This window comes from Aotus nancymaae, unplaced genomic scaffold, assembly GCF_030222135.1.
Source record: "Aotus nancymaae isolate 86718 unplaced genomic scaffold, 86718_ANA_hifiasm-v0.15.2.pri h1tg000032l_0, whole genome shotgun sequence".
NCBI classification, from domain to species: Eukaryota; Metazoa; Chordata; class Mammalia; order Primates; family Aotidae; genus Aotus; species Aotus nancymaae.
In genome coordinates, this window is record NW_026988445.1 from 21,670,904 (window position 1) to 21,698,865 (window position 27,962).

Sequence of the window (27,962 nt, forward strand, 5' to 3'; positions counted from 1 at the left end):
CGCTTCCCGTAGCCGCCCACGGACGCCCAAGCCGGGAACCCGGACAGCACCTAGCGGCGGACAGACAACTACCTCCGTGGCGCGCTTGTAACACCAGTCCCTGGGTGAGTCGCGAGACCCCCGGCCTCGGGTGGCAGCAGTCGCTAGGGCCGTGGCTGTGCTGAGGGTCGCGCCAGTGGAGGATGGCATTCGGATGTCACGGCTCCTAAATCACAATTTGATGAGGGGACAGTGTCTAGTTCATCCTGACCCGCAGGTCCTCACCGCGGCAGAGCCCGGGCTGAGTGGCGGGGACGCTGCCTCTGCGGGCGAGGCGCTCCGAGACACGGGATTATCAGGAGTCGCGGCCTTTCTTGGACATCCCTGGCTGGCCTCAGGCTATTTGCCCCGGGGTGTCTCCTCGCTGCAAACCCACCCCACCTGGGCTGCTTTCTCACCTGCTCCCTCCTAGTCTGAGGCCGAGCGCCACCTCCCAAATGGAGGAATCTGGGGAAGTTTCCTTCCCGGAATTTGTAGTGACAGTGGAGTGACCTCCATTGCTCTCCCTGCCTCTCACACGCTCTTTAGGATGCGGAGTCATTTGACTGCAGTATTAAACATTACAAAGCGCAAGTCATGTGACTTCCTCTGCCCCTATGTGAAACTTAGGTGATGGCTTCTGGTGATGCAAAGTGTTCCTGCTAGCGAGACCTGTCTCGGGGGATACTTTGGGGGTTGCGTGATTTAATGCAAGCCTATGGCTTAAATTGGGTCACTCGCTGGTTATTATATATGTGTGTGGCAACTCGGCATCCATTCTTTTTTGCTCTTGTTCTTGCTTCCTGAATGTCACAGAGCCAGAGTTTTGAGGTTTTGACTAACGTGTTAAGTTAACGACACAGGCTGGGGCTATATTTAGGTGGTAAGCCAAGAGGGAGACAGTTTTTTTCCTTACTAAAGGAAAAGTAATAGATTTGATCCGTGTATATTGTTGGTGTGCAGTATAATGACAGAGTTGCTGGAAGTGAAATACAGGAAGCTCTAGTTTCATTTCCCTTTCAGTTCTGCTTAAAGTCATCAAGTTTTTCTTGGAGCTATTAAATGGGGTGTCCATGGGTGCTTTTATCTTTAAAAATGTGGCTAGTGCTTTCCAACACTGCCTTGCCCTGTGATTTTTTTTAAGCAACAGAGAAAACTGTACCTTAATCATATTAAAAGAATTTGATTCCCCCCCCTTTGATTTGTTTAAATTGGAGAAGGAAGAGCAATTCCTTTTATTCACAATAATAATAGCTAACTTATTCTTCCACTGTTTTATTAACACAATCCTCAGAACAAACCAATGATGTGAATACTGTAATTATTCTCATTTTACAGAAATGAAAAGTTAAATGAACACCTCTGGTAATTGTACAGGACTGTTTGATTAGTATTTGCTGTTAATTAACTAATTAATTTTTGAGATGGAGTCTCGCTTTGCTGCCCAGGCTGGAGTGCAGTGGCACATTCTCAGCTCACCGCAACCTCTGCCTCCTGGGTTCAAGCAATTGTCCTGTTTCAGCCTCCTGAGTAGCTGGGACTATAGGTGCATGCCACCACAACTGGCTAATTGTTGTATTTTTAGTAGAGACGGGTTTCACCATATTGGTCTGGTTGGTCTCGAACTTCTGACCTTAGGTGATCCACCTGCCTCAGCCTCCCAAAGTGCTGGGATTACAGGCGTGAGCCACCACACCTGGCCTGTTAGTATTTTTAATAATAAATTCCATGTTAGAAATTTTCTACTGATGTGCTTTTTAAATCAGTATTTCCTACACTCAAAATCTAAAATTATTTAGTATATGAGCACACTGGTAAGAATGGGAGGCAGAGCTTTGACTGTAATAACATTCTATTATTTGGTAAATATCAGTAAAACAATGTATAATTTAGATTTTAAAATAAGTTAGGAAGATAAATGCTGCATGTTTATTTTTCTTTTCCTCTATTTTTACTTTACACAGGGCCAGTGCCTCAGTTTCAATCTAGGTAACCTTTAAATGAAACCTGCCTAAAATCTTAGGTCATACACAGAAGAGACTCCAGTCAACAAGAAGCTGGAAAGAATGATGTCCTTAAACAACCTACAGAATATCATCTATAACCCGGTAACTGATTTCTATAAAGTGACTTTCTACCTATGGCAAGAATGAGAGAAAATCCAATAGAGTAGTAATTATCTGGTGGGAGATGGGGCAAGAATAAAAGCCAGTGAACATATGTAAAGTACCTCCTGTGTAATACAGATGGTGGTGGGTGCTGACTGTAAAACAGGTATGGCTCTTGTCCTCTAGCAGAGGAAGAAGTCACAATGACAATATGGCATGATGAAACAACGTTGTGAACAGGGAAGTCTGAGTACAGTGGAGGGAATGCCAACTTTTGGTGATGGCAGGAGGCTCAGATAATCATAAAATGTAATTCTTTTTTCTTTTTTTGAGATGGAGTCTCACTCTGTCACCCAGGCTGGAGTGCAGTGGTGCGATCTCGGCTCACTGCAACCTCCGCCTCCCAGGTTCAAGCGAATCTCCTGCCTCAGCCTCCTGAGTAGCTGGGACTATAGCCATGTGACATCATGCCTGGCTAATTTTTGTATTTTTAGTAGAGATGGGGTTTCACCACGTTGGCCAGGATGGTCTCGATTTCTTGACCTCGTGATCCACCTGCTTTGCCCTCCCAAAATGCTGGGATTACAGGCATGAGCCACCATGCCTGGCATAAAGTGTAATTTTTAAAGGAAAATGGATTTCTCACTCTACAAGTTTTTCATTTTCTTTTTAATTAGAACTGTCCCTGAGAAGTTAATGCCTCGACCTTTCCCTCAGCCTTTCAAATACTGCTTGGCACTTGGGCAAGGAAAATGTGAAAAGCCAGTGGGGAGATGGGGAGTGAGAAGTAGTAGGGTCTTGTGTAAGGGTTGTGTGCAGTTCAGCCTGGTCCTGGAACGCCTGAATGGCTGTAATTGCTGGAAATTGCCCTGTTATCCTGGGCAGTAAAGAACTTGTTTCAGTTTTATGTGGTGGTGAGAATCTTTAGGAATGTCTGGTTTTCACTTATTTGAAGCTGAATCCTGAATGGAGGTCTGAGAAAGGACAGCCACTTTTTTAGTAACCCCTTGGAAGATTCTTGGGCAAAAGGAAGTGTGAAAATCCTTGAAATAAGGCCCTAAACCAGTTTTGTTAGTGTGTGTGGGTTCAAGTTTTTGTTATTTACTTTATAGCTATAATTCCTTTTCCTCTAAGTTTTAATATCGTTGTGTAAGAATGAGGTACCACTGCTGTATCAAGTAAAGTCAGTTTTAGGAGAAATAGACTTTCAGTGGTAATAAGTTTAAAAAAGATGACTTCCTGAAATGGAACCTAGTGAGACATTTAAAATGATTTTGTGCATGTTAGAGTTAAAAACAACTCAAGGTTGTAGAATGATTTTCTGCAAAGATCTTTAAAAAAGAACAGAAGACTATTGGCTGCCTGCCAAGAGTGTCTGAAGGAACATCTTGGCTCAAGCTGGGAGGATGGATGAAGGTTACACTGTTCATTTCTGCTCTTCACACAGAAAAGAAAATAATTTTATAGGTAAAATTCCTGCATATCTTGATTCTAGCATACTGATGATTCCTGTAGTTTCTGGAGTCGGTACTCTCCACTATTGAGGTGGAACACGAATAAGTAGACTTCATTTCTTGAGGAAGGGGATCTGGAAAAGTTGTTCTGCTCCAGAGCAGGAAATGCCTTTAGTCCTGTGGAATGGCCTGGATGCTGTCCTCAGGATAATGCATTTCCAAGGGAAATATTTTTGGCAAATAGTTTTTTTTTTCTTTCTTTTTAAATTTGTTTTATTATCAGTTCTCACAAAAGAGTAGGAAAGATTAGAGGAAGAAAGACTGAACTGAATGGCAAAACCATTTTGCTCTGTCTTTAAATGTCACTACTGTAAAATATTTGTAGAATTAAGGGTCCATATTGCACTGAAGTTCTCTCGTTTGTAGCTAGCTGCCCTTTCAATGTTCCAAAATAAAAAAGGCTGCAAATAACTTAGTTATTTGATTAATTAATTTAAAAAAATTTTTTTGTGACACAGTTTCGCTCGTCACCCAGGCTGGAGTGCAATGGCGCAATCTCAGCTCACTGCAACTTCCGCCTCCCGGGTTCAAGTGATTCTCCTGCCGCAGCCTCCCAAGGAGCTGGGATTATAGGCTTGCACCACCACACCCAGCTGATTTTTGTGTTTTTAGTAGTTTCTCCGTGTTGGCCAGGCTGGTCTTGAACTCCTGACCTCAGGTGATCTGCCCATCTCCGCCTCCCAGAGTGTGGGATTATAGGTGTGAGGCACTGTGCCTGGCCAATTTGGTTATTTTAAGTTAATTATTTAGTATATTTTATAAGCTAGACTTAGAAAAACTGTTTTCAGCCGGGTGCGGTGGCTCATGCCTGTAATCCCAGCGCTTTGGGAGGCGGAGATGGGCAGATCACCTGAGGTCAGGAGTTCGAGACCAGCCTGGCCAAGATGGTGAAACTCTGTCTCTACTTAAAATGCAAAAATTAGCCAGATGTGGTGGCGGCCTCCAGTAATCCCAGCTACTCTCAAGGCTGAGGCAGGAGAAGCGCTTTAACCTGGAAGGTGGAGGTTGCAGTGAGCTAAGATGGCGCCACTGCATTCCAGCCTGGGTGACAGAGCGAGAGTCCGTCTCAAAAAAACAAAAACAAAAACAAAAAGACCTGTTTTCTTGCGTCATGGTTATTTTGTTACTGATGGGTTCCAACAGTGAGTAAATGTTTATAGAGTGTCTGCTGTATTCTTTGTTAGGCATTGTAAGCACACTGCTACTTTTACATTTTTATTTCATTAATATTTCTAAAAAAATTTTTAAGACAGAGGCTTGCTCTGTCACCAAGGGTGGTGCAATCTTACCCCACTCCAGCCTCCACCTCCTGGGCTCAGCCACCCGAATAGCTGGGACTGTAGGCATGCACCACCATGCCTGGCTAATTTTTGTATTTTTTTGGTAGAGACAGAGTTTTGCCACGTTTCGCAATCTGGTCAAGCACTCCTCCTGCCTCGGCCTCCCAAAGTGCTAGGATTATAGGCGTGAGCCACCATGCCTGGCCTATTTCTAATATTTTGGTCCACATTGGTGTTAGACCAACTGTTTACATTAAGCTTTCCTGGAAAAGATGAAGTAAATATTGTTACTGGCCTATGTATTTTTTCTCCTATTTAGTATGTTTCTTTGACTAGTTTAATAGGATTCCAAGACTTTAAAAAATCAGGCTCTAAGGCTGGGTCCAGTAGCTCACACCTGTAATTCCAACACTGTGGGAGGCCAAGGCTAGTGGATCACTTGAGCCCAGGAGCTTAACACCAGCTTGAGCAACATAATGAGACCTATTTTGTATATAAAAATACAAAAATTAGCTGGGTACTGTGGTGCACATCTGTAGTCCCAGCTAAAAGGAAGGCTGAGGTGGGAGGATTGCTTGAGCCCAGGAGGTTGAGGCTGCAGTGAGCCATGAGTGTGACACTGTGTTCCAGCCTGGGTGACAGAGAAAGAACCAGGCTCAAAAGTAAAAATAAAAAGTCAGAGGCCAGACGTGGTGGCTCATGCCTGTAACCCCAGCACTTTGGGAAGCTGAGGCAGGCAGATCACTTGAGGTCAGGAGTTCAAGACCAGCTTGATTAACATGGTGAAACCCTGTTTCTACTAAAAACACAAAAATTAGCCAGGCATGGTGGTGGGCTCCTGTAATCCCAGCTACCTGGGAGGTTGAGGCAGAAGTATCACTTGAACCCCAGAGGCGAAGGTGGAGGTTACAGTGAGCCAAGATTGCACAATTGCCCTCCAGCCTGGGTGACGGAGTGAGACTTCATCTTAAAAAAAAAAAAAGTCAGGCTTCCTTTTCTTTTTTTTTTAGAGACAGAGTCTTGTTCTGTCACCCAGGCTGGAGTGTGCAGTGGCATGATCTCAGCTCACTGCCACCTCTGCCTTCTGAGTTCAAGCAGTTCTCCTGCCTCAGCCTCCCACGTAGCTGAGACTACAGGCATATGCTGCCATGCCTGGCTAATTTTTTTTTTTTTGTATTTTAGTAGAGACGGCATTTCACTGTGTTACCCAGCCTCATCTCAAACTCCTGAGCTCAGGCAATCCACCTGCTTCAGCCTCCCAAAGTGCTAGGATTACAGGTGTGAGCCACTGCACCTGGCTGCTTTCTTTTCTTTCTATTCAAATTGAAATTGAATGAATAATTTGGAAGACATTATCTTCACTTCATACCAGGGATGCTGTCAGTGAAATCTCGTTTGGCAGTTCATTAGCTACTTATATATTTTATTATTGCTGTTGTTTATAGAGTTCTTAAGATATGATTAATGCTAGCTGGTTAAGAAATGACTTAGAAATGAAACAGAATTGGTTGTTACTCCAAGTTAATAAGCCACTTGTCAACATGAATCCTACCTGGTACAGAAAAGCTGATCATTCCAGTTTTCTTAGGAACCTTGCTTCCATGTTTATCATTTTCTCCTTAGTATTCTAAGTACCTCTCTTTCTATCTTACAATTTAGTCTTAAAACCCTCTAAATAAAGTCTTTCTTATGTAACCTGTGAGGTCCCTTCCAGCCTTTGTGCTATTTTTCTTCTTGTTTTTTGTTGCCTGCTTTCCTGAGTGAGCGCTGATTTCCTCACTAAGGCTCTGCCCTCTGATTTTTCTCTGTCTTAATTTCTTTTTTGGCTTTACTAATAAAATTTTGTCTTTGATGACTCTATTTCCTTTATGTCTTTACCGACCACTCATAGATTTTTTTTGCATATGTATCCAGTTCCAGCCTTTCACCTAATGTGAAGCTCCAGCTCTCAGTTACTTAGCCAGCCCTTCAAGACTAGGAGTTCAAAACCAAACTTGCATCTTCCTTCCCAAACCAGCTTTCCTCTTGTAGTTTTCCATTTCTGTCAGAATCCTTCTGCTGTGTAACTTTTGCCTCCTCCCTTGTTTCCTAGCACCCAATAGTTGGAAGATAATCTGTCTTCAAAATTTTAAACTACATGTATGTACAAACCAGTGGCTTTTCCTTTTTATAAAAATTTTCATTAAAAAATTTAAAGATAATATATGCAAATCATTTTTAAAAAATTCAAACAGTATTTAGGAGTTTCAGTGAAACATACATTGTCCTTCTACCCTTATACTTAGTTTTCCTCCCCAAGGGCAATCACTTTTTACCAGTTTTTAAATATATCCTTCCTGAGATAGTTATGAATATCCAAAAGTGTGTTTGTTGTGTATATCACCTTTTATATACCCTATCTCTTTACATGCATGCATTTTACTCTATGAACTCTTTTCTACCCTGCTTTTTCTGTTTGACATATTTTGGAAATGTCAGTTTATTTAGAACTCCCTTTCCCTCTCCCTTTCCCTTTCCCTTTCCCTTTCCCTTTCCCTTTCTGTCTCGCTCTGTTGCTCAGGCTGGAGTGCAGTGGCACCATCTTTAGCTCACTGTAACCTCCGCCTCCTGGGTTCAAGCTATTCTTCTGCCTCAGCCTCCCGAGTAGCTGGGATTACAGGTGTGAACCACCACACCCAGCTAATATTTGTATTTTTAGTAGAGACAGGTTTTCACCATATTGGCCAGGCTGCTGTCTTGGCCTGGCTGATCTCAAACTCCTGACTTCATGATCCGCCTGCCTCAGTCTCCTAGAGTGCTGGGATTACAGGCATGAGCCACCGTGCCCAGCCTAGAACTTCCTCATTTATTTTAACAGCTGCATAATTCGTAGTAAAACTTATTTTCACAGTGCCTTGTTAAGGGCTATAGTGTACATCTTTGTGTGTGCATCTTGGTGCACCTGTGCTAAGTATTTCTGTAGGATAAATCTGTAAAAGTGGAATAATTAATCAAAGGGAATGATCCATTTTGTTATCTTTATTTTCTTGGATCCTTCTTAGCTTTTTCCATTTTAAAGATATTGACAATTGCCCTCTTATTGAAATTGATGAATCCATTGATTCTCTTGATATTATTGCCCTGGCCTCCTGACTGATTCTTCTCTCTCTCTTCTCACCCCATGTTGAGGTCCCCAAGGTCACACCCAGTTTTGATGAATCACTAGCATAGATTTGTACTCGTGGCTATGATTTATTGCAGTAAAAGGATATAGAGCAAAACTGCAAAGGGAAAGGCACTTAGGGTGAAGTCCAGGGAAAACTCACTGCAAGTTTTAAGGTCAGCTCTTGCTAGAGTCACATAGGACGTGCTTGCATCCTCCAGCAAGCTGTGACAACACTTATGAAATGTTGTCTGCTAGGGAAGCTCATTAGAGACTCAGCACCTAGGGTTTTTATTGGAAGCTGGTCACATAAGCAGCCTCACACATATCAAAAAATTCTAGTCTCTTAGAAGGAAAGCAGGGTGTTAGGATAGCCATATTATTTGCATAAACAGTTCAGGTGCAGGAAACCCCTTTCATCAATTAGGCTGGTGGGTACCCTTCTAAAACCCCAAGTTCCTAGTCACCAGCCAGGGGCCAGCTTTGTAAGGAGGACGGCAGTCAGGCCTGCCATGTTAACTCTTTTCTGTGTACCTCCCAATTTCAGAAACCTCCGAGGCTTTGCTGACTGACCTTTCCTATCTTTCAGTGTCTTTATCTACTTTGATATCTTTACCAATTATCTCTACCCTGACTTTTAAATATGTGCTCTGGCCATTCACCTAACATGTGGTTCTCCTCCAAGTCTTCTCAGCAGATTTGCTCTTAGATGTCTACCAATGCTCCACACCAAGTGTTACAAACTAAACTCATCGTCTTTCTTCTGAAACCTGTTTCCCAGTCCAAGCACTGTGGCTCACACCTGTAATCCCAGCACTTTGGGAGGCTGAGGCAGGCGGATCACCCAAGGTCAGGAGTTCAAGACTAGCCTGGCCAACGTGGTGAAACCCCGTCTCTACTAAAAATACAAAAATTAGCCAGGCGTGGTCGTACACACTTGTAATCCCAGCTACTCAGGAGGCTGAGGCAGGAGAATCACTTGAACCTGGGAGGCGGAGGTTCTAAGATCGTGCCATCATACTCCAGCCTGGGCAACAAAGGTGAAACTCCGTCTTACTTAAAAAAAAAAAAAAAAAAGAAAGAAAGAAAGAAAAAGAAGCCTGTTTCCCCCAGCTTTGTCATTTGTATAGAGGCCCTATGTAGAGAGTTTCCTTTGAAACATCTCTCGGATTTCTTTGCTCTTCCAGGGCTGTTGCCACCAACCTGGATCATGTCTGTATTGCTTCACACCAGGCTTATGGCAGCAGTCAGTCACCCAGATGACCTCCTGATCTCTGGCTTATTTCACCCCCACTGGACTGTTGTTCCTAAACACTTCTTTCGTATGTCACTCTAAAACCTGACCCTGGCCCTACCTTTCTTTACTCCCTGACTACTCACTGAGAGCAGATAGGTCTTGTCTTTTCCTGCCTCTCTGCTTTTATAAACTGCCATTTCTACCTGAAGTGGCAACTGAAATCGCACCTTCTTCATAAACTGTTTTTGGCCACCTCAGTTAGAATTCCTTATCCCATTTTCCTGAGGCATTTATTTGATTCTTTTTTACTGCCCCATTTTTTTTGAAGATTTTGAGTTGGTCAGGGCTTGTAGTTAAAGCAACAGAAGTCAACTCTTTAAGCAGAAAGGGTATTTGCTAAATGATAGTGCAAAGTTCTCAGAATCTCTAGCAGGATGAAGAACCAGGCTTGGAGACTAGGTAGCCACAGATACACAAGCATGCTGTAGGACCGTTCCCTTGAAGAGGCATCTCTTGTCACCACTGGACCCAGATGGTACTGTGTCTCTGCTACTCTACCAATGCCACTGCTGTCTCTGACCCCGGATGCAGCTCCCTCTGACCCCAGATGTAGCTCCCTCTGACCCCAAATGCAGCTACCTCTGACCCCAGATGTAGCTCCCTCTGACCCTGGATGCAGCTCCCTCTGACCCCGGATGCAGCTGCCTCTGACCCCGGATGTAGCTCCCTCTGGCCCTGGATGTAGCTCCCTCTGACCCTGGATGTAGCTCTCTCTGACCCTGGATGCAGCTCCCTCTGACCCTGAATGCAGCTCCCTCTGACCCTGAATGCAGCTGCCTGTGACCCCAGATGCAGCTCCCTCTGACCCCGGATGTAGCTCCCTGTGACCCTGGATGCAGCTCCCTCTGGCCCCAAATGTAGCTCCCTCTGACCCTGGATGCAGCTCCCTCTGACCCCAGATGTAGCTCCCTCTGACCCTGGATGCAGCTACCTCTGGCCCCTGATGTAGCTCTCTCTGGCCCTGGATATAGCTTCCTCTGACTGCGGATGTAGCTCCTTTTGACTCTGGATATAGCTACCTCTGACCCAGATGTAGCTTTTCAACCCCAAATATGGCTGCTGTGCCCCCTTGCCAGAGTGAATACTGCATCATTGTGGCCTTTTCTTGTCGTTGGTTCTAACTTAAAATCTGAGCTGGAAGTTCAGATTGGCAGTTTTGTCACTTGCTCTTTCCTTGTTGCAGTCTAGATGAGGTCTCATGTTCATAAGGTAGAGGATTTTCCAGATATGGATGGGGATTCCAATTTTCAACAGCCAAGCAGAGTATCACATTTCCATTCTAATCATTTTTCCTGGGTGTCTGACTCTTACACTTCTTTCTAGCTGCAGTCTGCCTACTAGAAAACCTTGCATACAGCAGACATTTAATAAGTAATCATCAGAAAGGCAAAGCAATATGAATCATCTAGGATGTTTTGGCAAATAACGCCAAACCTGACTATGGCTTAAGCTTGTCTCCAGTGTGATCAGATCTGTATTTTAATTTTTAAAATGTAAATTAGTAATATCTATGAATCACCAAAATAGCTTGGAGTAGCCTAGAAAACAATGAATGTCCCTCTCTGTTTTCACAGGAGCCATAAATAGTAGTGGTTTAAATCAGTTGGGTGCAGGGCATTGTGTCACACTAACATAATTAAAAAAAAAAAAGAGTATTACTGAAGTAACATAGGATCTTTTCTGAAGTAGAAAGCATTAACCCAGACAACGAAAGCAGCAAGTGGCCACGATTCTCAGCATAGTTGTTTTCTGGTGTCATGGGCCTCCCACCCTGCTCCTAGCAATTGCCATGACAACAAACACATAGATAATTGGCTTCCATAATTTCTCATCTTACTGCCTAAGGCAACAGGGAGCTTGTGGCCTCAGCTTGCCGTTCAGCAGCTGCTTTGTTGCCTCTCTTCTGCATGTGTGAGGACTGCCAGAACCCACTTTCCAGACGAGTGAGAGTTCATTCATTCACCATGCAACTACCGATTGTCTCTTAGCCTCTGTCCTTGGGAGGTAAAGGTGATGATCCAGTCCTGCCTCATGCAGCTCACAGTCTACACAAAGTGCATGCAAACAAGCAGAATCCAAAGTGCTATAATGAACCCTCTGAGAGGGGCTGACTCAGTCAGCCCAGGGAGCTTGAAAACGGCTCCACACAGAAGGCTGTGCCTGAAGTAGATTTCAGTTTAGGAGCCACCAATTTATAACCACTTTTCTGTGGCCTGTCCTATTTTATTTCGTATTTCTTGACAATCCTCGCTACCTTGGATAGGTTTTACCATGCATATCATAATTTGGGTGAGCTTAGTGTGAGGCTTAATGGTGTGTGGGCTGCACATCCTGGTCAGATGTTCCAGATGGAGGGAGATGGTTGTGATGCAGGAGAGGAAGCCACATAGCACACATCCCCAGCCAGTGGACTGGGAGGACAATGTAGTCATCTCTGGGGAAGGGGAATGACAAGATCTGGCAGTGTGGCAGGTCCCAGACAAAAGGGGTGGGTTCTGGGCAGAGAGGGTGCAGGTAGAGACCTGAATACTGGGTGGGGCCAACTGTCAGAGCCCACATCTGCAGACTGGAGTGGTCCAAGGCAGGTAGATGCTGTGTCTTGAAGACCTACAAGCACCCATTCATCTTCATGATCATGCAGTTCTCTAGTTTCTAACAGTGCAGTCTGGGAGTCCAGCAGAGAAGAGCAGGCCCTGGAATCCCAGGTGTGGGGGCATGGCTTAACTTGGAGCTTCCTTCAGAGGCAGTGAGTGCTTGTCATTGTCTCCATCAGCATTGGCTTTGGGCCTAGTGAGGTCTAGAACCTTCTGTTGGGATCAGCAGTGGAACAGGAGGAAAAGGAATGAGTAGACATGGCATTGCAACAAGTCGTTTTGTTTATTTTACTAGTAGAATTATATTAGGCAGAAGTTTTGCTTCATAAACTCTCAGCTATATACAAAATATTGTGAATAGTATTTACCTTGTATCTCTTTCCAAAGAACTCATAGTAGTTTGCAGTTATTGCAAATATCCTAGCCATGTGGTTCCTTTTTATAGCTGTTTGAATAGGTAAGATGACTTGGAAAATGCTGGATTCTGAGCAGATTTATGTGCACTTAAAAAATGTAGTTTTTCTCTATCAATAATGGGTTTGGGTTGTAATTGCTTAGTAAGTAATTTTGTTTATGTAAACATGTTTGTTAAAAATTTTTTTCTTAGGTAATCCCCTATGTTGGCACCATTCCTGATCAGTTGGATCCTGGAACTTTGATTGTAATACGTGGGCACGTTCCTAGTGATGCAGACAGGTAAAATCATTGTGCTAAAGGAGGGAGCATGAATAAGCTGTCTTTTTGTGATTGTGAAATGGTAACAAAGAGTAATGTGGGAGAGACCATATGATACTTAGAGGCCTAATTTGCTTTCATCAGCAGCCCTGTCCAAGGTGCTGAGGAGATTGGAATGAATGACTAAATAAAGGTTATTGGGATTTGTTTCATTGCTGTAAGTCTGATTTCAGTACAAAAAATTAGAAATATCAGCTGGATTTGGTGACTTACACATGCATTTCCAGCACTTTGGGAGGCCAAGGAGGGAGTAGTATTTGAGGCCAGGAGTTTGAGACCAGCCTGGGCAACGTCGTGAGACCCCCATCTGTAAAAAAAAATTTTATCGACCCCCATGTGTAAAATTTAACTGGGCATGGTGGTGTGTGCCTGCAGTCCCAGCTACTTAGGAAGCTGGGGTAGGAGGATCACTTGAGCCCAAGAGTTTGAGGTTGCAGTAAGCTGTGAACGAGCTACTGCACTACAGCCTGGGTGACAAAGAATTACATATGTCATTAAAAGAAAGGAGGTGTGGTCAGATGACAGGGACCATCTGGTTGTAGTCTGACATTCCCACAGCATCTCGGAAGATCTAGTTCAGATGGTTTTACTGAATACTCGCTTTGGATACAAGCTGTGGTTTCATCAGTGTTGGGCTCAGCTCTGTGTAGCTAACACTTGAAGAGCAGTGGTTTAAGTAAGATGTGAAAATTAAGTCTCAAGGAGACAGCCCAGGCCTTTTCAGTCAACTCCTTTAAGTCATTAGAGAAGTAGGCTCCTTCCAGCTCACCACACTGCTGTCTTGAGGGTGAGGTGAGGTCCCCTTTCCCATTATCCTTGGCAGCTAGATTTCCAGCCCTCACATCCGTGCTTTGGGTAGCTGGATGGGTGCATGTGTGGTGTTTGTGGGGAAGCAGAGAAGGACAAAAGGCAGGTGCTTGCTGACTTTGAAGGCAGTTTCCAGTAGTCTTCCCTGAGCACTTCACTTCCATCTCATCAGCAGAGTTTTAGCGGCACAGGCAGGCCTAGCTGCAAGGGAGGCTAGGAAAGGTACGGTTCTTATTCTGGGCAGATTCAGACCCGTTTCAAATTCAGGGACTGTGTTACTGAGGAAGACGGAAAAGATTAGGCAGCTAGCTCTTTAGGCCTCATAGTGAATGAACGAGGAGGCATCAGTCAGTCCCTTGTCACTGGGCCTGGAGTCTGGGCCTTTCCTGGTGGCTTTCCTTTCTCAGCCCCTGTGTCTTCCCTCATACAGATTCCAGGTGGACCTGCAGTATGGCAGCAGCGTGAAACCTCGAGCCGATGTGGCCTTTCATTTCAATCCTCGTTTCAAAAGGGCCGGCTGCATTGTTTGCAATACTTTGATAAATGAAAAATGGGGACGGGAAGAGATCACCTATGACAACCCTTTCAAAAGAGAAAAGTCTTTTGAGATCGTGATTATGGTGCTGAAGGACAAATTCCAGGTATGTTTTGGAGAGGGGCAGATTGAGTTCTCATTAGTGGGTAGGAGTGCACAGGGGTGCTTTTCAGTTTGCAAGCCCACCCTTGTATTTCCTACACCTGAGACATTGTTTGGCTTTCGTAGTTTTTCTCCATAAAAGGACCAGGAAGGCACCTAAATGTGAGGTGTGGACCCGCTACTCTCCAGCCAGTTGTTGCTCTGCAGAAATATGGTCCATTGTGACCAGATCTTTCTATTAGATCCTATTTCTCCTAGCAGGGCTAAGTTCTGAATTGGCACAGTATTATGTTAACGATGAGAGGGTAAGTTACAATACAACCGCCACCACCCAAAGAACTAATGGGGGCAATCCCGGTGTAGATATCAGAAGGGTTTTGTAAATTCAAGTCTTGCCACAAGATAGTTTTGTAGGATCATGAGATTTTAGACCCAGAGGAGATCCTAGAAATCCTTGATGCCAGTTCCATCTCTGGCTTCTTGGAGTGTCTCCTACCTTTAGTAAGGCTAAATTTGGTCCAGAGGTTGTTACACCTGCTGGCCCTCCTGCCTGTGGAGCTTTCCCAGAGTAGAGGTGTGTACCAATTCGAGTGAAGACTAGCATATCTCTGACGGAGATCCTTTCTGATCCTCAGGATACCGCTCCCGCTCGAAAATCTCTCTGAATTTCCCAAACTCCATTCACCTCTCCCTTCTCTGGCCTTTCAAGCCTTTGTCTGTATCATTCTTTTTAACGGTTTTTAACAGTTGAGCTTTGGCTTTATGTGTTTATTTTGCCCCCACAATGGGATTTTAAGCTCCTTGAGTCAGAGACCATATTGCATGCTGCTTGCATTTTCTGCACATAACCTAACTTGGTACTGGCATTTGAGAGGGAGGGAAGAGGAGCCGCGTAGAGTGCTGAGGACCCGCAGAAGCTACTTCATCGTCATCTTACTGCTGTAGTCTGTTGAGGTGGAGATTGTTCCTACTTCAGAATAAGAAAACCGAATCTCAGATAAGTTGGGTAACTTGGCCATGTTCATTTGTTTCATTTAGCAAATTCAACAGATTTTGAGTGTCTGTCACACAGGTGGTCTCTAGGGACAGCGTTGTGCACAGCTCGCAGGGCAGGTCCTTCACTGGGTTCGCAGCCTGCAGGGCACCTGTGCAGGGCTTCTAGGCGACCGCTGAACGCAGATGTCTCACATGTACACAGAGGCGCACACAGGCACACGTACATATATTTGTGACTGCATGTTTGTCTCGGGAGAGACAGTTCATGGTGCTTATCAGATCAGGAACTCAAATGAAGTTCAGAAACACTGCTAGTGTTTTGGGTGCTTTCAGTTACAATTTGGTCAGATGTATGTGGAGACCTGTGAGAAAGGGTATAAAATTGGATACAAGGAAACATTGAAATTTGGATAAGTTAATTTATTAACTGTTTTTTTTTGGGGGGGGGGTGTCTGTCTTCTGTTTCTCTCTAGGTGGCTGTAAATGGAAAACATACTCTGCTCTATGCCCACAGGATTGGCCCAGAGAAAATAGACACTCTGGGCATTTATGGCAAAGTGAATATTCACTCAGTTGGTTTTAGCTTCAGCTCGGTGAGTGACCTTCCACAGCCTGGGGTGTTTTATGAGGATGGTTTCTGATGAGATAGTAGAAAAAGTCTTCAAATAACACTTCTATTGAGATAAAAAGGACGCGTCTCCCGGCCTGTAGTATAATGTTTTGGATGCGGATTGTTCACACTGGCAGAAGGCTGTTTATCAGCCAGGGCTTGATTGTCTGTAGGATCTCAAATCTAGTGTGGGTTTAGCAAAACACACACCGTTTTCAGCCGGGTAGCGGCCATTTCCTTTGCATGGGTGTAAAATGGAGTATTTCTGTTAGAAAGTTTCCTAGGCTGGGAGTGTCTGAGTCAGAGAGTGTCCTTATGTGTTGCATAAGGGCAGTTCAGTCAACGATGAACTGCATAGACAACAGTGGTCCCATAAGGTTGTCACACTGCATTTTTACTGTACCTTTTCTGTGTTTAGATGTGTTTACATGCACAAATACTTACCATGCTGCTCCGGTTGCCTGCAGTATTCAGTACAGAGCATGCTGTACAAGTTCGCTGTCCAGGAGCCATAGGTCATACCCTACAAGTCTGTAGTAGGTGGTACCATCTAAGTTTGTTAAGTAATATTCTATGGTGTTCGTACGATGACATAAACCACCTCAGAACACACTTCTCAGAACGTACCCCCTTCATTAAGCAACACATGACTGTATTTGCATTCAGAATTTTGATAGATACTGCTAACTCGCCCTCCAAAAGGGTGAAACAATTTGCACTCTCAACCACTGTGCCCATCTTCTCACCTCCTTGTTGCTGTTACATCTTATTCTCTGTAATGTTTGCCAGTTTGATGGGGGGTGGGAAGGACCCCAGTGTTAAGTGTATTTTCGGGTCATAGTTTCAAGCATATTTTTAGTGCCATTTATAATTTTTTGATATATCAAACAGGTTGTAAATAGAAAATATTTTCTACTGGATGTTACGAATTAATCTTTATTATCTTTTTTCAGGATTTACAAAGTACCCAAGCATCTAGTCTGGAACTGACTGAGATAAGTAGAGAAAATGTAAATATTAAATATTTTACTGAGCCACTGGTTTAAAAATGTTCGTTTAACTGCCATGTAAATGAAGTGAAGAGAAGACCGGGTTTTGGAAATTATGCTTTTAGAATGCAAGTGTTCATTTGAAAATTGAGATATATGTTTGTGATGGCAGGCACTCAATAAGGTTTTGCTGATGCTTCACTTGTCAGTTTATGTAACTGCTACCCACTGCTCTGATGTAAAAAGAACTCTCTTACTCAACTGCTGAATAGTACTGTTCTGGGGTATTTCTAAATATTGAACATCAGCCAGTGCACTTGCAAGTGAACTTCCACATGTATCTTCAACCCCTGGGAGAATAAGTGCAATTTAAAAATGAGCTGGTCCAGGCATGGTGGCTCATGCCTGTAATCCCAGCACTTTGGGAGGCCGAGATGGGTGGATTATGAGATCAGGAGATTGAGATCATCTTGGCTAACATGGTGAAACCCTGTCTCTACTAAAAATACAAAAACTTAGCTGGGCGTGGTGGTGTACGCCTGTAGTTCCAGCTACTTGGGAGGCTGAGGCTGGAGAATTGCTTGAACCTGGGAGGCAGAGACTGCAGTGAACCGAGATCGCGTTACTGCACTCCAGCCAGGGTGACAGAGCAAGACTCCATCTCAAAAAAAAAGAGCTGTTCTTAATGGAGGAAGTGAGGTCTTACCGACTGGCACATTCACACCTCACGGATAAAAGAGAATCTCAGCATTCTGGGGGCATCCTGACAGGGAGACCCCCATCTCTACTAAAAATTAAAAAATTAGCCAGGCATGGTGGCACATGCCTGTGATCCCAGCTATGGGAGGCTGAGGTAGGAGGATCACTTGAGCCCAGGAGGTCAAGGCTGCAGTGAGCCATGATTGAGCCACTGCACCCGTGTCAGTGACAAAGTAAGACCCTGTCTCTTAAAAAAAGTTCATATAGTTCTATGACAAAATATTAATTTATGGTGAAGGATAAAAGGCTCAGATGAACAGGGATATCAGACTCTGTTCTCAACCGGTGTAGCCTTTCACAACTCTATACCATCCCATCATAAAGCACCAGCTGCCTGGAGGTCCCACCAGAGTGGAGCAGGAATGTCCCAGGCTCCGGCCGGGCTCAGCTCAGCAAAACCAAGACTTCATATTAGAAACTATCATTCTTCCCCTTCTAACATTCTTGTGTTTTCTTTCTTTTCCAATAGGTACCAAGGTCTGGCATGCCCCAGTATGTGAGTATTTTTGCCTGGGTTATTTCATGTGGAACATTTTATTAAATTGCATAGAAAATGAACAGTTTAAACCTTGGAAGGCAGCTTCACTCATTCCATTCCTTACTGTAGAACTGTTTCCCTACAGCCTAGTAATAGAGAAGGAGACATTTCTAAAATCGCACCCAGAACTGTCTACACCAAGAGCAAAGATTCGACTGTCAATCACACTTTGACTTGCACCAAAATACCACTTATAAACTATTTGTCAAAGGTTTGAAGCGCCCCACATTTTCTTAACTCTATATAAAACTTCAGTTGTAATTAGCTGTTACAAGTAACCCCCACCCACAGTAGAAGCCCAAAGCAGCCCCTCTGCATCTGTGTGGTGTCCCTGGACAGATTCGAGAGTCAACCAGGCATGCCTCTGAGCCATTCCTGTGTATTTCCTCCATGCCGCCCAGCCTGGCTGCTTCCCCTTCAAGCGGAACAAGTGCTGCCTCAGATCCCAGGCACAGAGGCCTTCCTGGGGTGTTCCACTCATACAGAGGGCATCGGGTCCCACCCTGTCACTCATTTCATCGTCTAAAATGTAGTCAGTGAGTGTTTGTCATGAGCCAGGCACGGTGCTGCTGCAGGGGACCCAGCTGGGACCAAGGCACACTGTCTCTCCCCTCATGGGATTTACATGGTCATGGCTCCTTTTTTTTTTTTTGGAGACGGAGTTTCACTCTTGTTACCCAGGCTGGAGTGCAATGGCGCGATCTCGGCTCACCGCAACCTCCGCCTCCTGGGTTCAGGCAATTCTCCCGCCTCAGCTTCCTGAGTAGCTGGGTCATGGCTCTTAAACACTCTCTAGTGTTCTCTGGACATGAGTTTTCCCTGGAGATCCCTTTCTCAGGCCTCTTGGTCCTGACCGTGCCTTCTTTTCAGAGCCTGCCATTCACTGCAAGGTTGAACACCCCCATGGGCCCTGGAAGAACTGTCGTCGTTAAGGGAGAAGTGAATACCAATGCCAAAGGGTCAGTATCCTTGGGTTACCAGGAACAGTGCAAGTACTTCTGTGCCTGTTAGCGCCTTTCACCCAGTAACAGTCCTGTGAGCTAGAAGCAGGGCTAGTGTCAGAATCTTCATTTCCAAGGTGAGATGATTCAAGCAGGAGGAGGTTAGATTGCTAACAGCTAGCTGGCGGCAGAGCCAAGACTGAAGCCCAGTGTTCTGACTTTGGCTTTTTTTGGCCAGACAAGAGAGGAAAATTTTTGTCCACGAGGCCCACCCTGCCTTGTACAACTCCAGGGCAGCCCCATAGGATCAGGCAACATTTTTTTGTTGTTGTTGTTGTTTGAGATGGAGCGTCTCACACTGTCACCCAGGGCAGTGGCACAATCCTGGCTCACTGCAACCTCCGCCTCCTGGGTGTTCAAGTGATTCTCCTGTCTCAGCCTCTGGAGTAGCTGGGATTACAGGCATGCCACCACACCCAGCTAATTTCTGAAATGTATTTTTAGTAGAGATGGGGTTTCACCATGTTGGCCAGGCTAGTCTCGAACTCCTGACCTCAAGTGATCTGCCCACCTTGGCCTCCCAAAGTGCTGGAATTACAGGAGTGAGCCACTGTGCCCGGCCCAGACATTTTTTGGGGCCCCTCTTGTCATGTGATTCAGAAAATTTCTGCTTTAAGAACTTTGTCCAGACTTCTGAAAGCTTGAAATTAGAGCTATTTCCTAGAAAGTGTCATACTTCCCAGAAGGAAGGAACACGTGTAAATGATGGAAAGAGAATACCTGCTTGGAAGGATCCCAGGCTCCTGCAGCCTGAAGTCATCATTCGGGCTAACTAGTGTTAAGCCTTCAGTTTCTGTCCAACCACATCTCAGCCTCAATGCTGATTTTAAAGGTTTTTTTTTTTTTTTTTTTTTTTTTTTGTATTTTTATTTTGCAAGTAATGAATTAGTAGAATGCTGAGTTTAAAATTTTAACTTCATCTGTGTTCCCATGTCCACGTGGATACATATATTTCATAGAGTAAGAATCATAGTTCAAGTGTGGTCATTAACTCTGCTGAAACTGCCACCACTCTGTCCCTACTTGGTTAATTAAGGTGTTTTTTTTTCTTTCTCAAAAGCTTTAATGTTGACCTACTAGCAGGAAAATCAAAGGATATTGCTCTACACTTGAACCCACGCCTGAATATTAAAGCATTTGTAAGAAATTCTTTTCTTCAGGAGTCTTGGGGAGAAGAGAGAAATATAACCAGTTTCCCATTTAGTCCTGGGATGTACTTTGAGGTGAGGTTATAGTTTTTGAAAATGGGACAGGAACAATAATCCAGGGAGCAGGGGTAGGATAAGTGGTCCTTTAAATCAAGTCCTAACTCAATGTGTGGAGATTGTGTATGTTTTTTGTTTACTTAGAGATTGTAACTTGCTCCCTTTTATAATGTGGTCAATCAGTGTAAATGGCAAAGCCAGCAGAGTGTCATATTATATGCATTGAAATTGACATTTGTCACCATGTTAAAATTCCTGTGTAGTCCCATATTGATAATAGGAATTTAACCAGGAACCTTGTCTCAGGACTGGAGTCATATATTTAATTGTATAAGTGGACATGGGGACATGAAGACCCCAAAACTGCTTGCACTGGGCATCATCTCCCATCATAGTAGATGGTTTCAGGTGGCAGTCCTTTCTCCTAAGGAGTTAGTCCTGTTGGTATGTATTCAAGGAAAAATGCATCAGTCCCTTGGAACTAAAAGGCATGTAGTCCTGAGTCCCCAAATAGATGAATATTGTAACACATACCTTTCCCAAAATATGATTCTGGGATGCTGAGCAGAGAATAGCCTCCTTGTGATGTGGATACTGGGTGGTTGGCCAGCCTCACTCACTAGCTCAGGTGCCACTGCCTCACAGTCACTTAGGGTCATTGGTTTAGGTTATAATTCTACAGCATTTCAAACTGCCACATCCTCTGGACCATTTGGGTTTTTAAGGACTCATCAAAACCCATTACTAATCGCATGAATATCAGGTGGAATAGATGGCAATGTGACATTCATATTTATTCCTAAGTTTCAGTCTAATGCAGTGCCCTGGTATGTGGAGTGTAGACAGATGTGGGCTAAGCATGGAAGGTTCTCTGGAAGTTGTGGATATTGGTTTGGAATTCAGAAAGCTGAGGTGTGGAGGACTAAAGGTTGGCTTTTGTAGATTTAGGGCATGATGTGAACAAGTCCTTAGAGGTGGGAAGGGCAGCACGAGGTTGTTGGCTTGGCAAGAGTTAAGGCATAAAGGGTGACTTGGGGTTCACTGGAGGGAAATAGAGGTGAGTGTTCCAGAAGGAAGTTGAGCCCTGTGGTTAGTGACAGGAAACTAATGATGCAACTTGTTTTTGACCTATCTGGGCCCCAAGTTTGGATCTACCAATTAATATGAAAAAGGACAATAATGATACATTCAAGTAATGCTGAAAAAAACTAAGATGAAAATATCTCCAACTTCATAATTCAAATCATACCATTAGGATTAGATGAAGCACATTCCAGATATTTTTTTGTAGAGACAGTGAAAAGGATGGCTGGCTGAAGGAATGAATAGATGGATATTGTATGCTTCTAACAATTGTCTTTTCCGTTTGTTAATTTTCTACTTCAGGAACAGTCATTATCCTCATGTTGACCACTGCTGACGATGTTCTATACTGACAGGTCCTTTCCAGGGGCTTCCATCTCTTGCTTTTCCAATATGCTTGCACTGAGATTATCTCAGGTCTTTCCATTATGCCATTACTTTCATTTTAAATCTTCTTGCTGTTTCAAACCTACTTTAGTTGTATCTACAGTGTTGTTTTTTTTTTTTTTAATCTCATTCATTGTCATTTCATCTGTGGGCTCTTCTTCTGGATGAAATCCATGTTCTCCCCAGCTGTTCGACAGCATCAGATGGTTGTGAGGGATTCTGTTTTCTGTTTTCCTCTAGGCTGGGGGTCTTGCAAATGATGAGCTTTCTTTTCACTTGCAGTCATCTGCTCACCCAGAGGCATGTCATTTCCTTGCCACTTGGTTGTAACTCATTGGCTCTGCACTTGCTCTCATGTGGTCCAGGCTTTGACTCCCTCTGCTGCCAACTTGGTTTTCACTTCTGAGCTACAGCATGAGGCTGTGTGTTTTGTGTTTTCCTGAGATTTTGTGAAATATGTCCAAGTCCCTTGTACCTGGTTAGGACTGGGATTCCCACCATTCTTGTGGGGATAGAATCTCAGGTTACACATACTTCCCCAATCCTCTGTAGCCATAGAAGCTTCATTTTGGCCAGCTCTGTTATCAGAGGGCAGGACTCAGCTGAAATTTCCTCCTCTTCTATTTTCCTTGACAGCCCTTTCCACTGCTCCTATCAAAAGAATGAAGACCTCAACTTGCTGCTTTGCAGATTCAGGTTTTGTGCTTCAGTCTGGCCTCTGGAGTGGGGCCAGGTTAGCAGCAAGGTTGAGCTTCCCTTCTTTCTTCTGAAGCCTTCATGGGGGCGAGGAGCACAGGGAGAGCTCGGTGCAGGACCTCCCAGTGTCGTCTTCAGTGTGGGTGGAAACCCAGCCTGGCATTGACAGCGTGCACCAGAAGTATGAAGTTTAGGTATAAAGATGATGTAAAAGGCTAGTAGGTTTTCTGAGTTTTCATTGTTTGAGTTTTGGGCACAGACGACTGTCAAGGGCAAAGACTAGTGATGAATTTGAACTGACTCTGCCAGAATGTGCATCCCTGCTGACTGATGGTACCCGGCTTTGAGGACTTTGGAGAAACACACTGAGGCCAAGATGTGCTGAGCTGGGATGGAATCAGGGTCACCAAGCAGCTGTAAAAACCCTAGCAGCAAGTGCCTTAAGCTGCTGAAATTTCATATTAATTGTCTGGTTTGTTCACGGTCCTAGAGTTTGAGGCAGAAAAGTCAGGATCCAAGTCCCTTGGTTCCAGTCTACTAGCTGGAATCAGCATCTTAGTGAACTAGAGTGACAGTGTAAGTTTTCCCACTTTAGGAGAGTCCCCAGCATCGGTGAGGAGGGGCAGCACTCCACCTTTCCAGGAGCAAGGGGCAGGATATCCTGGCCCAGGAAGCGGGGCCTGTCCTGAAGAAAGGAGGGCCGCAGGCCCTGGGGACGTGTGAGGCTCCAAACATGTCCGAGTAACTTCCCTGGGTGGCATGAGGCAGACAGTGCCACTACCAGGGGTACTTTAGTTAGATTAGAGTCTCGGGAGTCACAGAAGGGAAGTCGGCAGCAGCAGGCTAGAACTTTTCTATGTATAAAGCAAATCAAATAGTTTACTCTGACACCCTATTAGTGTGCAACAAACACAGCATTTTAAACCAAGGGGAACCACTAATGGCTTGTTTCCTTTCCTTTCAGATGATAATTTATTGTGACGTTAAAGAATTCAGGGTTGCAGTAAATGGTGTACACAGCCTGGAGTACAAACACAGATTTAAAGAGCTTAGCAGTATTGACACGCTGGAGATTAATGGCGACATCCACTTACTGGAAGTAAGGAGCTGGTAGCCTACCTACACGAAATACAGAATGCTACAAAAACCGAAATACAGAATGGCTTCTGTGATACTGGCCTTGTCGAAACGCATCTCAACTGTCACTCTATTGTTTATATTGTTAAAATGAGCTTGTGTACCGTTAGGTCCTGCTGGGTGTTCTCAGTCCTTGCTATGAAGTATGGCAGTGTCTTGCACTGAATGGGGAAATTGGGGCAGTAGCATTTATAGCCACTTAAAGCCACTCTGCCCTCTCTCCTACTTTGACTCTAAGAATCACATTCAACAAGTATTTATGGAGTACCTACTATAATACAGTAGCTAACAGGTATTGAGCACAGATTCATTGGTTAAAACTGTGCAAGGAGATGGGATATATAATTGGTGGTGAAACAAACCAGTATGTTCCCTGTTGTCTTGGGCTTCGACTCTTCTGGGCTTTACCGCTGTGCACTGCTTCTACAGGCATTGCATCAACTCCTAAGGGGCCCTCTGGGATTAGTGATGCAGCTGTTAAATCACCTGAAGACACTAATTTATAGAAGACACTACCCCTTCCCCAGTGATCACTCATAACCAGTGCTCTAGCATATCCCTTAACTGAGAGGACTGATGTTGACTTACATCAATTAATTTTCTTTAGCATAATAAACATATAGCTCTATTAGCTGCAAGCTTTACCAAATAATAACATGACATCTGAACACAGCACAGAAATTAAGGCAAAAAACAAAACAAAACAAAAAAAATAAATGGTGCTGAAATTAACCATTGATGATGCCAAGCCCAAGGCAGCTGATTTCTGTGTATCTGAACTTAAGGTGAATCAGAGTCTACACAGACTCCTACAGAAAGTTTAAGGAAGAGGCAAGATGCATTCAATTTGAAAGATATTCATGGGTAGTAAAGTAAGGTCAGGATTAGACTTCAGGGATTCATAAGGCAGGCACTATCAAAGTGTACACCAACTAAGAGACCCACAAAGCAGGTAGAGGTAATACAAAAATCTGTTTTGTTCCCATGCAGATCACCACTCAGGGCCTCCATTCTTCTAAAGATTAGTCCATCGTTAGCACCTGAGATCAAAGCGCTCGTCTGCTTTAAGTGATTAAAGTCAAACCTGTATCAAGTTAAATTGTTGCATTTCTGTAATTTTTCTATTATTATTTGAGGGGAGTTGGCAGAAGTTCCATGTATATGGGATCTTTACAGGTCAGATCTTGTTACAGGAAATTTCAAAGGTTTGGAAGTGGTGAGGGAAAAAAGCTCAGTCAGTGAGGATCATTTTATCACATTAAACTGCAGGGCAGAACTCTGCCAGGACTTAGGAATCTTTTCAGAACAGATTTTAGTTAGATATTATTTCTATCCAAATATTGAAAAGAATACCATCATCAATCTTATTTTTTAAAAAGTACTCAGTGTAGAAAATGCTAGCCCTTAATTCTTTTCCAGCTTTTCATGTTATTTATGCAGAGTCTCACCGAGCTCAAAGACACTGGTTGGGGGTGGAGGGTGCCACAGGGAAAGCTGTAGAAGGCAAGAAGGCTCCAGAATACCCCAAGAGTTCTTTTTCTTCATAAAGAACATCAGAGTGCTTAACTGAGCTGTTGGAGACCGTGAGGCCTTTAGGAATAAAATAGCCCACTCACAGCATTCCTTGTGAGTCTTAAGTTCATTTTTATTTTATGTGGAGTAAAAAAAATTTAAAAAGTGGTATTTATTAACGCATTTTAATGAGACATTTCTTAGAAATATGCACTTCTATACTAGAAAGCTCTATCCCTAAACTGTAAGTTAGCCTTTTGCTTGTCACAATTCTGCATTAAACTTCTCTATTAGTTCCAAAGGCTTTTAAACTCAATGCAAACATTCTACGGGATTGTTCTTAGATGCCTTTAAAAAAGGGGAAGATCTAATTGTATCTGAGCCCTCACTTTCCAACTTTACCATGACCTAGTACTAGAGATTAGGGCACTTCAAAGCATTGCAAAAAATCTAGTGACACTTACTTTCTTAGACAAGTAATTCCTAGTTAACCACCAATGGAACTGGGACCATTCGTAATCCTGGAGGAGCTTCCTCACGCCACCTAGTGTTTCTGGGCCCTCTGTCTGTGAGCAGCCAGGTGTGAGCTGTTTTGGAAGCAGCATATTGCCTCCATCTCTCCCGTTTCCTCAAAGAGTAAAAGATAAAGGTGACAATCACACTCCTGGGTTAAAAAGCATTCCAGAACCACTTCTCCATGGGCACACACAAAGAAATTAAGGCTGAAGTTCGCCTACCCAAAATGAAAAGTAGGCTTTACCGTGAAAAGTATTTGTTCATTGCTAAATTATTGTCATTTTCTGGAAGTAGAGAGCAACTCTTGAGTGACATCTGTAACACAGATACCACGTATATAAGACACTGCTATACAGAAGAGTTAAGGCTTACAGTGCAAATGAGGCGTCAGCTTTGGGTACTAAAAGTAAACAGGTCTAATATTATTAACATCAATCAGGAAGAGAATAAATGTTCAACAAACACAGCAGTCTGTATCAAAAGACGATGCATCATTTACTCTTTCTGCAGCTCTGTACAATTGGCAGGAGAGGCTTATGTGGTAGCACAAACCAGGTGCGAATTTTGTAAAGATACAATAAAATATTTGTAAGTAGTCCAAGTAGGTGTATTAAGGCACCAAAAGTAATAGGGCACCCAACACCCAAAAATAAAAATATGAAAAATAAATCTGAACTCTGAGTAGAGTACGAAACACCAGTCTTAGAAGTAGCTCTGGAGTGGCTCCCCCAGCACGGTTTCCAGCTGTTGAATCGTCTTTTGGCACTGATGTTCTACTTCTTCACATTCATCTAAAAAATAATCAGAATTAAAATTGGAGTCAGTTCACCTGCCTCATTTCTCATTAGTTTAATTCTTAATGTCTGGAATTCTCTGGCAATCATTCAAACAACAGAGTGAGATGAGGCACATTAACAAAGCAGGAAGCGCCACATACCACCTCCCTCTACACCGTTCCTTCCGCCTTCATTCCCTTCTCAGAGGCTTGCACCGGAAGCTGAATAAGAACCCCGAAAACTCAAACTTCCTAGGGATACCACCTGTTTAGTAGCTCACACTTGCCCCCTCCAGGAGCTAAGAAACAAAGGAGAATGCACTTTTTTGGCTTAGCTAAGCGATGAATCAGTAAAGCACCGATCTACGTGCTCCATCACCCTTCCCATGTTCTTTCCTGGGCCTAAGACTGTTCCAGAACTGTCATAGCTCCCCATGTCACACTCACTAGCTTGCTATCTTTGTCAAATCATTGAAACCTTTTAAGCCTCTAGTTTCTTCCTTTGTAAAACAGAGACAAAATGTTGTGATTTTTAAGTGAAATAATCCATGTAAAACATCTAACATGGAGTAGTGAATGAATGTTGGTTATTACTAGAAGTGGACATCCTACTGCATCCTTAATGGCACTAGGCATTTCCGTACAATAACCTTCCATCTGGGGACCAAAACTTCAATCATATAAATGTATGAAGTTAATTAAAAACACTATTGTAATCTGCTTGTATGATCACAAAACACCACAAAAATAAAGATAGTGAAGATTACACTGCAAACAGACTCAAATGATCATGAGGTGGTCACTTCTCAACTCACTCCCTACACCCAACTCAAAACAGGAGCTCGAGCCTGCCTGTTTTTGAGAACGGAGCCGCCTGTAGGAGGATGGGAACAACTGCTAGTCACGTTATATCCAAATCTGCGTTATCACTGGGCACATTTTCACAGAATTTTTCTGATTTATTCCTTAATTGTTTAATAGTTTGGACATTACCTTCCATCAGCTCTGCTAAGAAAGGAATGGATTCTGGCAGCAAGACAATGTAATTCTCCTTTAGTTTTTCAGCCAGTGCTAACACAGTAATCAAAGCCGCAAATCGAACCTGAAAGGGATAAAAGAGTAAAGAATGAGAAATCTTAGTATATTTATTATTTTAAGAGCTGTACTGACTTGAGACAAGCTCTAAGTTTTTAAGCTAAACGTTAGTTCACATGCGTTTATTCCCTTCATTATGCTCATTCATGTTTCATCTTAGGATACCAGTTTATTTAAATCAGTGTTTTCCAAACTGTGTCCCACCACTGCAAATCTTTAATGTGAAATGTGTTTTTATAACCTCTTCCTTTAGAATAAAATAAAATAAAACAAAATAAAATGCCACATGCAAACTCAAGTGTGTCGCCAAATCTTACTTCACTGGAGGTCGCCAGCCCGCCAAGCTGGCAATAAAGTACCTCCAGCCACTTCTGGCAGGTCTCCCTACCCACAGCCCCTGACGGGTCACCACTATAGTTGTATGAGGGGCCAGGACACTCGCTTGGGGTAAGCTCCCATCTCAGCACTGAATAAAACACATTCTATGTCACAATATCCTAGTTTTGGGCATTGAAGAAGTCGGTGTTTCTC

At 43.6% G+C, this 27,962-nt stretch overlaps 2 protein-coding genes across 4 annotated transcripts in view; one reads left to right on the plus strand and one right to left on the minus strand.

Moving 5' to 3' along the window:
* LGALS8 (galectin 8) lies at positions 1-27,115 on the plus strand. Of its 2 annotated transcripts, XM_012459903.3 has the most exons (11): positions 1-104; positions 1,983-2,126; positions 12,561-12,649; positions 13,926-14,136; positions 15,602-15,721; positions 16,692-16,748; positions 17,956-17,982; positions 18,110-18,235; positions 18,895-18,983; positions 20,086-20,248; positions 23,361-27,115. In XM_012459903.3, exons 2-11 carry the CDS (start codon positions 2,085-2,087, stop codon positions 23,508-23,510), a joined length of 1,074 nt encoding a protein of 357 aa, XP_012315326.2. In that variant the 5' UTR covers positions 1-104; positions 1,983-2,084; the 3' UTR covers positions 23,511-27,115. The 2 variants fall into 2 exon arrangements, with proteins under 2 accessions (XP_012315326.2, XP_012315325.2); XM_012459902.2 differs by lacking the exon at positions 18,110-18,235 and having other exon boundaries at positions 2-104.
* Positions 26,032-27,962, minus strand: part of HEATR1 (HEAT repeat containing 1) — a 62,939-nt gene continuing 61,008 nt past the window's right edge. The window contains exons 44-45 of one of the 2 annotated variants that reach the window (XM_012459901.2): positions 27,330-27,438; positions 26,032-26,352 (exon numbers count right to left, since the gene is read on the minus strand). In XM_012459901.2, the coding sequence (XP_012315324.2) occupies positions 26,264-26,352; positions 27,330-27,438 (198 nt within the window). In that variant the 3' untranslated portion in view covers positions 26,032-26,263. Of the gene's footprint in view, positions 27,439-27,962 lie in introns of both variants that reach the window. The other variant, XM_012459900.3, reaches the window with a different exon arrangement.